The sequence below is a fragment of the Callorhinus ursinus genome, unplaced genomic scaffold, assembly GCF_003265705.2.
Source record: "Callorhinus ursinus isolate GAN/ISIS: 27379988/994484 unplaced genomic scaffold, GSC_fseal_2.0 scaffold26, whole genome shotgun sequence".
Classification (NCBI taxonomy): domain Eukaryota; kingdom Metazoa; phylum Chordata; class Mammalia; order Carnivora; family Otariidae; genus Callorhinus; species Callorhinus ursinus.
This window is the reverse complement of record NW_027397088.1, coordinates 1,166,047-1,180,225: the sequence shown is the minus strand read 5'-3', so window position 1 is coordinate 1,180,225 and position 14,179 is coordinate 1,166,047. Positions and strand designations below refer to the sequence as shown.

General features: G+C 37.4%; 1 protein-coding gene across 4 annotated transcripts in view; it reads left to right on the top strand.

The window, feature by feature from the left end:
* Nucleotides 1-14,179, top strand: part of EXOC2 (exocyst complex component 2) — a 287,187-nt gene that overhangs the window by 72,153 nt on the left and 200,855 nt on the right. For 3 of the 4 annotated variants that reach the window (XM_025890968.2, XM_025890964.2, XM_025890966.2), the window contains 2 exons: nucleotides 5,457-5,570; nucleotides 7,518-7,642. In XM_025890968.2, the coding sequence (XP_025746753.1) occupies nucleotides 5,457-5,570; nucleotides 7,518-7,642 (239 nt within the window). The remainder of the gene's footprint in view (nucleotides 1-5,456; nucleotides 5,571-7,517; nucleotides 7,643-14,179) is intronic. The other variant, XM_025890967.2, reaches the window with a different exon arrangement.

Below are 14,179 nucleotides of genomic sequence, written 5' to 3'. Positions count from 1 at the left end.
CTCTCTGGTAGAAGGACATGGCCTATGCCAAATGTCTGAAGTGGATCTTCACCACTCACACTTAATGCCAAAGCTCAATTTCAAGATCTTCTGCCCTTTCTTCCTCTCACCCTTGCCCTGCCAGTGCATGGTGTGCCTATGATTGAAGAGATGAGGGTGCAAAGCCTATGGAGGCCTGGCCGTGCCCCATGTGCTTCTCTTTATCACCAGGAGACTCCATGAATAGTAATGTGGCCAGGTGCATTTCTGCTCCCTCTTCAGGAGGAGGGAGATGGGGAGGGACTCCTGGGGTAGGAGAGTTTAAGAGCTCATCTCCTAGAGTGTTACCAGACATCAGGTCTTTATCTTGTGATAAGACAGTTCTGCTTACATTTGTAAAAATAACATTTTGGTACATTGTTAATGAGATGTTTCTAAAGTATAAGAATTAGATGAATTTTAAATTTGGGTAGTTCTAGATAGCTGTATATTTGCATTGTTCAGTCTCACCAGTTTAAGCATTTTTACTGTTTAGGATATGTATGACCTTTTTCATATGTGCTGTGTATATCCAGGTTTTTTTGTTTTGTTTTGAGTGTGTGTGTTTTAGATATTTTCAACTTTCTTGAGGCATAATTGACAGATAAATTTGTAAGATACTTAAAGTATACATCTTGGTGATTTGATAAATGTATACACTGTGAAAGGGTTCCTACCATCTAGTTAACTAACACATCTAACACCTCCAGTACCTCACGTATTCCTTTCCTTTTCTTTCTTTTCCTTTCCTTTCCTCTTGCTTTTTTGTGAGGACATTTAAGTTCTACTCTTTTAGCAAATTTCAGTGATATAATACTGTGTTACCAACTATAGTTGTGTTTTACATTTGGTCCTTCAAGACTTTATTCATCTTATGGCTGAAAGTTTGTACCCTTTTACCAACCTCTTCTTATTTCCTCCACCCTCTAGCCCCTTCAACCACTTTTCTGCTGTTTCTAGGAGTTTGACTTTTTTTATATTTCACACATTTATGCAAACCTGATAAAGGGTTTATATTCCTTATATCTGATAAAGGGCTAATGTAAATTTGCAAATTTTTTTTAAAGATTTTACTTATTTATTTGAGAGGGAATGAGATAGAGAGAGCATGAGAGGGGGGCGGGTCAGAAGGAGAAACAGACTTCCCTGCTGAGCAGGGAGCCCGATGCGGGACTCGATCCCAGAACTCCAGGATCATGACCTGAGCCGAAGGTAGTCGCCCAACCAGCTGAGCCACCCAGGCGCCCTAAATTTGCAAATTTGATAAGGAGTTAATATCCAAAATACACAAAGAATGCATACAACTCAACAGCAAAAAAAGAAAAACAAAACCAATTGATTAAAAAATGGGCAGAGGAGCTGAATAGACATTTTCCAAAAAGATATGTAAATGGCCAGGCATATGAAAAGGTAAAGTCACTAATCATCAGGAAAATGCAGATGAGAACCACGCTGAGATATCATCTCACAACTGTGTTAGAATGACAGTTATCAAAAGGTCAAGAGATAATAGATGTTGGCGAAGATGTGGAGAAAAGGGAACCCTGGTACCCTGTTGAGAGGAGTGTAAACTGGTGCAGTCATTATGGAAAACAGTATGGAGATTCCTCAAAAAGTTAAAAATAGAACTACCATAGGATCCAGCAATTCTACTTCTGGGTGTATATCCAAAGGAAATGAAAACAGGATATTGAGATATTTGCACTCCCATGTTCATTGCAGCTTTATTCACAATAGCTAAGGTGTGGAAACAGCCTAACTGTTCATTAATGGATGAATGAAGGTGCATATATGTATAATGGAATATTATTCAACCATGAGAAAGAAGGATATCCTGTCACTTTGCAACAACATGGATGCACCTTGATTGCATTCTATCACACAGAGAAAGACAAATACAGTTTTGTTTTGTTTTGTTTTTTAAATAAACACGTTGAACAGGATTTAACGGTTAAACCATGGAGGCTGTGTAGTCTCAACCATTTCACCAACACATACAACTGCTGTATTTGGTTTTGTATCTGCATTTGGTACTTGTTTCTTTTACTTGCTATTATTGTATCATAGATCCTTTCTTGATGCTGTTAATCCCTCTTCACACTTCTCCCATTATGGGTAGGGAACCACCTAACTGTAATAAAACTACAGGGCTTGAGTGAAGGATAAAGAAGCTCAGTTTGGCTTCTCAGAGTCCCTTTTTGTTGCCTTTTTGTCAGCTGTGTCTTTAATCTGTGAGACTGATCCCTGTCAGAAGAGGATTTCACATAGTTGAGTAAGTCATCAAGACTGTTAATAGTAGGGATTTAGTTGATATCAGATGATTCTGTAGTGCTTTTTGGTTTTGTTGAGACAATTTAACTTTCTGAACAAGCGAAGTATTAGGACCACATAGAATGCCAGTTTAAGTATCGAATAAAAGTAAGGTTGACAAAAAAGTGGTAGGTATTTCTCCATGCACTTTTCCCTCACACCATTGACAGACCCCCACTAATTCATCTTGCTGTTCTTTCCAGTTTAGACACATGATCCTTGACATAGCACTCTAGACAGACATTGCCCACCAATTAAGGTAGAACTGTGGGGTATGGCCTATGCATATCAGAAGGAGGTGTTTCTGGTTACTTATTAGGGCTCAGCCCTTTACACTCAATCATTATATTCCCCAAAAGTTCTAACTTGGAGGCATGATATACAAATAAATAAAATGATAAAAACTTCCAAAGGTGACAGAATTTTATTACTAAGAAAGTATCAAACCAGCAAGAAGAATACAAACCAAAATAAACTTCTAAAAATGCAGAGTTCTCTAGCTCCCTCTCAGAGATCCTGTCTGGTAAAAATGACCATTAAGGTTATGGAACACACACACCCCAAGAATATTCAGACTGTAGTCTTTTAACTTTTGACCCAGTGAGGAATGATGTGAGATTGACTTAGTCTTTGAGTTGCTAACCCTGAGGAGGCCAGCTGGATGTCCTTGACTCTCCTAAAATCTCATTTTACCTTGTCTGTTACTGTAGTGCTAAGCAGGGCTTTCTTTCCCTCTAATTAAAAAAAAGAAAACATCATAGTGAGAAAGGTAAGTGATAGGAAATAAAGTGGATCTCTTGCTCTCGACTGAGGTACTGGCACAATAGATGTTGGATTCTAAATTAAAGTGCAGGGTTTACGGAGGAAATCAGCTGGTTTTGTTGTTTGCATCCCTTGCTCTTTTAGGGAGTATGAAGCAATGAAGGGAGCCAGTAGTAATAGGAGAGAGTTTGTGAGATTCTTTGGTGAAAGCTGTGCTAGGCTGTGAAGGGGAGGTATGGTGAACGTGTACTCTTCTTCACTCATAACTGGTGAGTGTGGCTTCCATGGAGCCACCAGGTAAAAGTGTTCCTTGCATTTGTGCACTGGAGAGCACTGGAATGGTGCACATGGACAGTAGAGGTGTCTGCCCTAGGAAGGATGTTTCCTGGGACCAGATGAGTACCTCACTGGAGAGAGCAGGCTCCAGGCTATTTTAAGTTGTATGTCAGGTGACTGGTCACCTGCAAGTCAAAGAGCTCCATTAGAGATCAGAGAGTATTTTTGAAAAAGATGGAGCATTGATCTTGGACCACACTGCTTAGTTTCTTTTTTATTTTTTTATTGTTATATTTCTTTCTTTTTTAAAAAAATTTAAATTCAAGTTAGTTAACATATAGTGTAGTATTGGTTTAAGGAGTAAAATTTAGTGATTCATCACTTATATGTAACTCCCAGTGTTGATCACAAGTGCCCTCCTTAGTGCCCATCACCCATTTAGCCCATCCCTCTACCCACCCCTCCTCCAGCAACCCTGTTTGTTCTCTATAGTTAAGAGTCTTTTATGGTTTGCTTCCCTCTCTGTTTTTATATTATTTTATTTCTCCTTCCCTTCCTCTATGTTTATCTGTTTTGTTTCTTAAATTTCACATATAAGTGAAATCATATGGTATTTGTCTTTCTCTGACTTACTTCGCTTAGCATAACATTCTCTAGCTCCATCCATGTCATTGCAAATGGTAAGATTTCATCTTTGTGAAGGCTGAGTAATAATCCATTGTGTATATATACCACATCTTCTTTATCCATTCCTCAGTTGATGGATATTTGGGCTCTCTCTATAGTTTGGCTACTCTTGATAATGCTGCTATAAACATGGGGATGCATGTGCCCCTTCTATCAAGATTTTTGTATCCGTTGGGTAAATACCTAGTAGTGGAGTTGCTGTGTCATAGGTAGTTCTATTTTTAACTTTTTGAGAAACCTCCATACTGTTTTCCAGAGTGGCTGTTCCAGTTTGCATTCCCACCATCCTCACTGCTTAATATCTGAATTGAGGCTGTGTTTGTAGTAATGTGACATCAACTCTCTCTCAGATGAGAGTGAGTAGAAGTCATTGGACCTGCCCACATTTTCTTTCCGGGTGGTGATAATCCCCACTCCCCCCAACCTTACCCCAAATACACTGGGCTATAAAACAGTGCTGTGTCCTGTCCATACCCATGAGTCTGGGTTATCCAATGTATGGGACTGGGGAACACATTTCAGTCAGAGGGGACAACAAGATCAGAGGAATGAAGTAAAAATTAACATGATGTGTGCAGGAAAGTATAATCCCTTTGAAGTTGCTAAAGCTTTAGTTTTAAGGATTAGAGTAGCAGGAACGAGTCCTGAGAGATAAACAGGTTCGAATCACGGAGAGACTTGACTACAGAACTTGGACTTCATGCTGCACAGATGGAGATAGGGATATGGTGAGGGCTGCTAGCTCATAAGCCCGTAACAGGGTTTGCCCATGTTACTTTTGCTCTTAGACACAGCTGTCTAACTTCCATCATGGAGCTTGAACTGTAGTAGTATTTAATTATTATTTGAACAAAGAAATAAATGAAATGATCCACAAGTTGGTCATAAAAATGTAGGCAAGAAAGTGAGCTGCTGGTAAGGTATTGCCTGTTACAAGCTTTTCTAAAATTATTCTAGATATAGACAGGTAAATATGAGTATTTTATAGTTAGCTCTAATTTTTATCAGTAGGTATTAGTATTTTTAAAACAACTTTCATGTAAGTGTTTAAGAAAAACCATTTTAACAAACTAATGTTCTTAAATTTCAGTGTATACAAATTTTGGTTTTTATCCATTGAATAGAGAATGATTGTATATTTGGATAGATATCATAAACTTTAAACTCTATATTGGTATAATTCCTGTGTTTTAATTTCTTATATATACAAAGTTTATATGATAAATCAGCTGCAGTGTAGGAAATATCTTTTGTCTACACATGGAAACATAGACTCTATAATGTTTGATGTATAATTGTAATGGTTTGTAGTCATGCTTATTATCCTCTGTACTCCAGGATGTCTGTTGCATTATTGTAGTAATAGCATTTGAAGTATATTTTAAACCTTTTTTCTCCCTTAGAAGTAAGTTTCCCCAGAAGAACTTAGAAACGCTGTTTCCTGGAATGAGTGCTGATTTTACAAGTGAGAATTTTTCAGCTGCCTGGTATCTTATAGAAAACCACTCAACCACCAGGTCAGTGGATGTTGGACTACTGACTGTGCATGGTTTCATGTGGATGTACCTAATAGGCTTATATAATAATGTGGGTTTTAGGTCTGCCTCTGCCACTTAGTCAGGAGTCCTTTGACTTTGGGTGAGATCATGAATATCTCAGAGTGTCTTTTCCTTTATTTATGAAATGGTATTATTAATTAGCAGACTCTTATTTCCTGCTATCTTATTGTTTCTATATGATTCATATTTGTGCAACACATTAAAACTTTGTGGAGTCTCAGCTGGGTGCCTAAACCGATGTGTCTAAACATGACCTCTCTCTTTTCAAATAATAGAACTTTCAGGTCCTGGTGTAAATTGGCAACATACCTCCTTCCCTAGAACAAAGGGAGATGAGTTGATTTCTCATTTTGCAAAAGCTTGCCTTAAAATTAACCAAAAAATAGTCAAGGTCATATATCCAAATTGAAGTGCTCCCTTTTGTCTGCTCTTCTTCAGTGCCATGATAGCCCTACACCTACATTTAGTAACAGTGTTTGAGTAAAGGAATGGTTTATTGCTTAAAATTTACATTCTTAAAAAGTCAACTTGTTAAAATCTACCTTAGAAATTTTTCCTTCAACAGTTAGAATGAAAACCATTAGAAAACACGAAGAAGAGTCTCTCTCTCTCTCTCTCTCTATGAGAGAGAGAGAGAGAGAGAGAAAATCCTGATAAATTTTTAAGATTGATTTATTTTTAGAGCGCGCACACGTGTGTGCGCATGCGCGGGGGAGGGGCATGGGGTGGGGGTGGGGCAGAGGGAGAAGAGAGGGAATCTTGAGCAGACTCCCCACTGAACGTGGAGTCTGAGGCAGGGTTCTGTCTTACAACCCTGAGATCTTGACCTTAGCCGAAATCAGGAGTCGGACACTTCAGTGACTGAGCCACCCAGGTGTCCTAATCCTAATAAATTTTTTAAATAAATGTCAAATCTTTCATTGTAGAAGATGGTTCTAATTTTTACATTATGGATATGCTTTTTCTATTACTATAAGTCAGAATTGATCTCTGGTTTCTGTGTAGGGCTATCATAGCACTGAAGAAGAGCATATATGAAGAATATATTCAAAGTTTTATAGCCAGATTTTCTTAGCCTACCTGGAAATAAAACTTCTGAAATATAGAGGCCTACCTGTTTTTCTCTGCTTGAGATGTAGAGATGAAATATTTTGGTCTTTTTAGTTATTTAAGTTGTGAGTTGACCCCCAAGTTGTTTGTTTTTTTTAAAGATTTTATTTATTTGAGAGAGAGCAAGTGAGAGAGAGCAGGAGCAAGGGGAGGGGTAGAGGAAGAGGGAGAAGCAGATTCCCCGCTGAGCCGGAAGCCTGATGTGGGGCTCGACCCCGGGACTCCAGGATCATGACCTGAGCTGAAGACAGATGCTTAACCAACTGAGCCACCCAAGTGCCCCTTGACCCCCAAGTTTTTCTGTAATTTCACTGTTAATGACAGAGGACTGGATATTGATGTGGTGAATAATGGTATGCTTAATTTATATACAGAATACAGAAATGAACTTACAGAGGAGTTCTGCGTTAGATAACTTGATAACCACTGCATTGATCTAGTTCTGCCCATCAGGGAGTTGATATTCAAGACTCCTTACCTGGCATATCAACACATAATATATATTGCTTATAGAAATACCCACATGTATATTTACTTCTTAGGGGTCTGACATATTTGGAATGACCATATGAGGGCTACAAATCTGTTCTATAGTTGCTATAATTTTGTCATTTGTAATAAATAAAAGGTTTAGATGTAGGTAAGAATTTGAAAGTTTTTTGTTTTCATCTGGCTACATATTATATTAATCTTTCTTTCTTAACTTAGGCTTCAGTATTTTAGATTTAATGCATTATCTTAATTCTTTTTTGCTTTTTAGGAGTCTCAAACTTTGGTTTCTTAATTTCATTTCAGTTTTGAACAGCTCAAGATGGCAGTTACCAACCTGAAGAGACAGGCTAACAAGAAAAGTGAAGGCAGCCTGGCATATGTGAAAGGAGGTCTGAGTACTTTCTTTGAAGCCCAGGATGCCCTCTCAGGTAAGGTGACCCTCACAGCCATTTGCTGGGGCTTCCCAATGGAAATCTGACACTGTGCTTGCAGAGTGTTTACAGGGTGGGACGTTCACTCTGTATTTATAAAAGTAGAGATCTAAAATGTGCCATAAATATTTGTTGCAGACCAGGCTGGAATTTCTTTGAAGGCTTGGTACTTTAAATATTTGTCTGTGAGGCTTTTGTTGACCCATTGTACCAAATGTGAAATAGGAGACTACTTTGCCTTTCCATGATGCCCAATCTCCAGGGCTGATAAGAAACTAAATCCCAATAGGTGTAATATTCTAGAATTTTAAAAATCCTTTTATAGCCATCAATATCTTACACATGTGACTAATTCTGTATATGTGACTCATTGTGTGTTTGGTTTGGAAAGGACTGATGATAATGTGTCGTTCTTTTTAGGTATCACCCCATGGGCCCCATATACAGTAGTTAAAAGTCCACCATCCATGTTGTCATCTTTATATGGGAGAGAAATTATGTTAAATAGAAATAGCATAGCTTTAGACATTTCAGGGAAAGATGTTGGGTATGTTTTTTTCCCCCTAAAATCCCCTTTAATTAATAGAAATCAAATTAATGTTTAGTAAAAAGTAAAATATACTAATAAAAGCCTAATTCTTTTTAAAAACAGAGATACCAATAACTAAGTACCTATATGTAAGTACCTGTAACTTTAAGTATAGACTAAGAGGCCACACTTTCTTCACTTCAATAAGACTTTTTTTTTTATTAATTTGTATCCTCAAAGTATAGACATCCTTTTATTGTTTTTAAAACCCCTCTCCTCCTGTGTCAAACAAGCATGGTTGACTTCTGTCAAGTAAAATGTGCACCTGATACAGCTCTTTTCTTGCCAGTAGAACTTAGGTTTTTGAAGGAGTAAAATGTGAATGTCTAGGAGGGAACGGAGAAGTTAGGTAATTTTCTTTGATAAAGACTATGTGCTCTATATTTTTTGAGGGAATGCTTTTCTTTCTTTCTTTGTGCTTATTATCAGTGTTACTATGTTAACAATAGAAACCTGAGCATATATGAACAGAGTTTAGCATTATCAAATAGAATTAAGTTAATTTCCTAGTAGCTATGCAAATGATAATTGGCCATATGTGATTAGCATTTCTCAGAAATTATTGTAATTAAAATTATTTCACTTAACAGAATTGTATGTTTGACTTTTTTCTCCATTCTTTTTTTAACATATGTATTTGTATACACATGTATATTTATTTATGGTTTTAGTTTTATAAATGGCTTCAATCTTGGCAGATTTTAAGAAGTTTTATTTGGTGCATTAAACTTATATGGTCTCATTTATCTATCACATTTGCCTTAAAAGTATATTGGTAACTTAATGTTTAACAAAGATCATTCTGACCAGCTGCTTAATCACATGAGCAGGTGGCTCTATGGGATATAGAAAGTGATTTTAATAATAAATTCAAAAAGTTTAGACACACATATCTCATTTTTCTGTTTTGATGTAAATGAAATGTATATTACAAAAAACAGTAAATAAACAATAACCAAAGACTACTTGTAATCCCATTGTGGAGATAATGACATTAACATTTTGATGTATTTCCTTTTGGTCTTTTTGTTAGCTTATATGAGTACATATTACAAAATTGTAGTTATAGTGTATATACAGTTGTGTATGCTAGAAACCTTTATTCTTTAGAGTGCTCCTCTGGGTGATTATTTTAATATACTATAGCATTTGATTTATTAGTAGTTCTTCAGAAATTTTTCTGCCTATTTTCTTAAGCAAAATTTATCCATAGTTTTTTAAAATGCTTTTCTGGTCAGGTTTTGGTGTTAATGTTCCACAGAAGCACATGGATCTGTATGTGTATATATGTAGGTACCGTGTGATGGGTTTTGTAGATTAGGAATTACAGTTTGGAAATCTGAAAAAGCTAATATGTTGAAAGAACTAATAAATTATTTGCTCAGATAATTTGTTTTACTTTTCTGTTATGAAAAATTTCAGACATGTTAAAAGTAGAATAGTATAGTCATGCCTATATAACTGTCAGCTAGAATTAAGTTATTAATATCTTTTCATACTTGCTTCATTGATACTTTTTGAGATTGGTTGGTTTGTGTTTTACTGATCTCAAGCAGTGAGTCTAAAGCAGCATGACATTGCCCTCCTACGTACTAAAGTATGATTCCTTCTAAACAAGGACGTTTACCTGTATAGCCACAATGCCATTATCACAACCAAAAATGTTTCAGTAATTCTTCAGTATCATCTAATTCCCATTTAATAGTCAAATTTCCCCCGATTACCCTCCAACTTTCTTAATTGTTGGTTTGTCCAAGTCAAGATTCATATAGGGTCAAGGCATTTCATTTTTTTTTTTTTTAAGTCTCTTAAGCCTCTTTTAAACTTAGAACAATCCCCTTACCTTTGCTGCCTAGGCTTCCCCCCCACCCATGCAATTGATTTGTTGAAGAAATGAAGCTCTTTGTCCTATAGGATATCCCATACACTGCATTTGACTGATTACTTCCTCATGGTGTCATTTAATTTATTTTACTCTCCATTGTATTACTTGGACTTAACTATCTGGACATTAGATTTGGTTTTCAACATTTTTAAAAAAATTTTTTATTGTTATGTTAATCACCATACATTACATCATTAGTTTTTGATGTAGTGTTCCATGATTCATCGTTTGTGCATAACACCCAGTGCTCCGCGCAGAACGAGCCCTCTTTAATACCCATCACCAAGCTAACCCATCCCCCCATCCCCCTCCCCTCTAGAACCCTCAGTTTGTTTTTCAGAGTCCATCGTCTCTCATGGTTCGTCTCCCCCTCCGAATTACTCCCCTTCATTCTTCCCCTCCTGCTATCTTCTTCTTTTTCTTTTTCCTTAACATATATTGCATTATTTGTTTCAGAAGTACAGATCTGTGATTCAACAGTCTTGCACAATTCACAGCGCTCACCATAGCACATACCCTCCCAAATGTCTATCACCAGGCACCCCACCCCTCCTACCCCCCACCACTCCAGCAACCCTCAGTTTGTTTCCTAAGATTAAGAATTCCTCATATCACTGAGGTCATATGATACATGTCTTTCTCTGATTGACTTATTTCACTCAGCATAACACCCTCCAGTTCCATCCACATCATTGCAAATGGCAAGATCTCATTCCTTTTGATGGCTGCATAATATTCCATTGTGTATATATACCACATCTTCTTTATCCATTCATCTGTCGATGGACATCTTGGCTCTTTAAACAGTTTGGCTATTGTGGACATTGCTGCTGTAAACATTGGGGTTCACGTACCCCTTCGGATCCCTACATTTGTATCTTTGGGGTAAATACCCAGTAGTGCAATTGCTGGATCGTATGGTAGCTCTATTTTCAACTGTTTGAGGAACCTCCATACTGTTTTCCAGAGTGGTTGCACCAGCTTGCATTCCCACCAACAGTGTAGGAGGGTTCCCCTTTCTCCACATCCGCGCCAACATCTGTCGTTTCCTGACTTGTTAATTTTAGCCATTCTGACGGGTGTGAGGTGGTATCTCATTGAGGTTTTGATTTGGATTTCCCTAATGCCAAGCGATGTTGAGCACTTTTTCATGTGCCTGTTGGCCATTTGGATGTCTTCTTTGGAAAATGTCTGTTCATGTCTTCTGCCCATTTCTTGATTGGATCATTTGTTCTTTGGGTGTTGAGTTTGATAAGTTCTTTATAGATTTTGGATACCAGCCCTTTATCTGATATGTCATTTACAAATATCTTCTCCCATTCTGTCGGTTGTCTTTTGGTTTTGTGGACTGTTTCTTTTGCTGTGCAAAAGCTTTTTATCTTGATGAGGTCCCAATAGTTCATTTTTGCCCTTGCTTCCCTTGCCTTTGGCGACGTTTCTAGGAAGAAGTTGCTGCGGCTTAGGTGGAAGAGGTTGCTACCTGTGTTCTCCTTGAGGATTTTGATGGACTCCTGTCTCACGTTTAGGTCTTTCAACCATTTGGAGTCTATTTTTGTGTGTGGTGTAAGGAAATGGTCCAGTTTCATGCTTCTGCATGTAGCTGTCCAATTTTCCCAACACCATTTGTTGAAGAGACTTTTTTCCATTGGACATTCTTTTCTGCTTTGTCAAAGATGAGTTGACCATAGAGTTGAGGGTCCATTTCTGGGCTCTCGATTCTGTTCCATTGATCTATGTGTCTGTTTTTGGGCCAGTACCATATTGTCTTGATGATGACGGCTTTGTAATAGAGCTGGAAGTCCGGAATTGTGATGCCACCAGCTTTGCTTTTCTTTTTCAATATTCCTCTCACTATTCGGGGTCTCTTCTGGTTCCATACAAATTTTAGGATTATTTGTTCCATTTCTTTGAAAAAAGTGGATGGTATTTTGATGGGGATTGCATAGAATGTGTAGATTGCTCTAGGTAGCTTTGACATCTTCACAACGTTGGTTCTTCCAGTCCATGAGCATGGAACGTTTTTCCATTTCTTTGTGTCTTCTTCAATTTCTTTCATGAGTATTTTATAGTTTTCTGAGTATAGATCCTTTGACTCTTTGGTTAAATTTATTCCTAGGTATCTTTTGGTTTTGGGTGCAATTGTAAATGGGATCGACTCCTTGATTTTTCTCTCTTCAGTCTTGTTGTTGGTGTATAGGAATGTCACTGATTTCTGTGCATTGATTTTATATCCTGCTACTTTACTGACTTCCTGTATGAGTTCTAGCAGTTTTGGGGTAGAGTCTTTTGGGTTTTCCACATACAGTATCATATCATCTGCAAAGAGTGAGAGTTTGACTTCTTCTTTGCCGATTTGGATGCCTTTGATTTCTTTTTGTTGTCTGATTGCTGTGGCTAGGAGTTCTAATACTATGTTGAATAGCAGTGGTGACAGTGGACATCCTTGCCGTGTTCCTGACCTTAGGGGAAAAGCTGTGAGCTTTTCCCCATTGAGAATGTTATTCCCTGTAGGTTTTTCATAGATGGCTTTTATGATATTGAGGTATGTACCCTCTATCCCTATACTCTGAAGAGTTTTGATCAAGAAAGGATGCTGTACTTTGTCACATGCTTTTTCTGCATCTATTGAGAGGATCATATGTTTTTTTTTTTTTACCAATGCTACATTTCCATTTTATTTATTTATTTATTTTTAATTTTTTATTATGTTAATCACCATACATTACATCATTAGTTCTTGATGTAGTGTTCCATGATTCATTGTTTGTGCATAACAGAGGATCCTATGATTCTTGTTCTTCCTTTTGTTAATATAGTGTATCACGTTGATTGCTTTATAGATGTTGAACCAACCTTGCAGCCAGGAGATAAATCCCACTTGGTCGTGGTGAATAATCCTTTTAATGTACTATTGGATCCTATTGACTGGTATTTTGGTGAGAATTTTTGCATCCATGTTCATCAGGCATATTGGTCTGTAATTCTCCTTTTTGATGGGGTCTTTGTCTGATTTGGGGATCAAGGTAATGGTGGCCTCATAAAATGAATTTGGAAGTTTTCCTTCCATTTCTATTTTTTGGAACAGTTTCAGGAGAATAGGTATTAATTCTTCTTTAAATGTTTGGTAGAATTCCCCTGGGAAGCCATCTGGCCCTGGGCTTTTGTTTCTTGGGAGATTTTTGATGACTGCTTCAATTTCCTTAGTGGTTATGGCTCTGTTCAGATGTTCTATTTCTTCCTGGTTCAGTTTTGGTAGTTGATACATCTCTAGGAATGCACCTATTTCTTCCAGGTTATCTAATTTGCTGGCATAGAGTTGCTCATAATATGTTCTTATAATTCTTTGTATTTCTTTGGTGTTGGTTGTGATCTCTCCTCTTTCATTCATGATTTTGTTGATTTGGGTCATTTTTCTTTTCTTGTGGATAAGTCTGGCCAGGGGTTTATCAATCTTGTTAATTCTTTCAAAGAACCAGCTCCTAGTTTCGTTGATCTGTTCTACTGTTCTTTTGGTTTCTAGTTCATTGATTTCTGCTCTGATCTTTATGATTTCTCTTCTCCTGCTGGGTTTAGGCTTTTTTTGCTGTTCATTCTCCAGCTCCTTTAGGTGTAGGGTTAGGTTGTGTATTTGAGACCTTTCTTGTTTCTTGAGAAAGGCTTGTATTGCTCTATACTTTCCTCTTAGGACTGCCTTTGCTGTATCCCAAAAATTTTGAACAGCTGTGTTTTCATTTCCATTGGTTTCCATGAATTTTTTTAATTCTTCTTTAATTTCCTGGTTGACCCATTCATTCTTTAGTAGGATGCTCTTTAGCCTCCATGTATTTGAATTCTTTCTGACTTTCCTCTTGTGATTGAGTTCTAGTTTCAAAGCATTGTGGTCTGAAAATATGCAGGGAATAATCCCAATCTTTTGGTATCCGTTGACACCTGATTTGTGACCTAGGATGTGATCAGTTCTGGAGAATGTTCCATGGGCACTAGAAAAGAATGTGTATTCCGTTGCTTTGGGATGCAATGTTCTGAATATGTCTGTGAAGTCCATTTGGTCCTGTGTGTC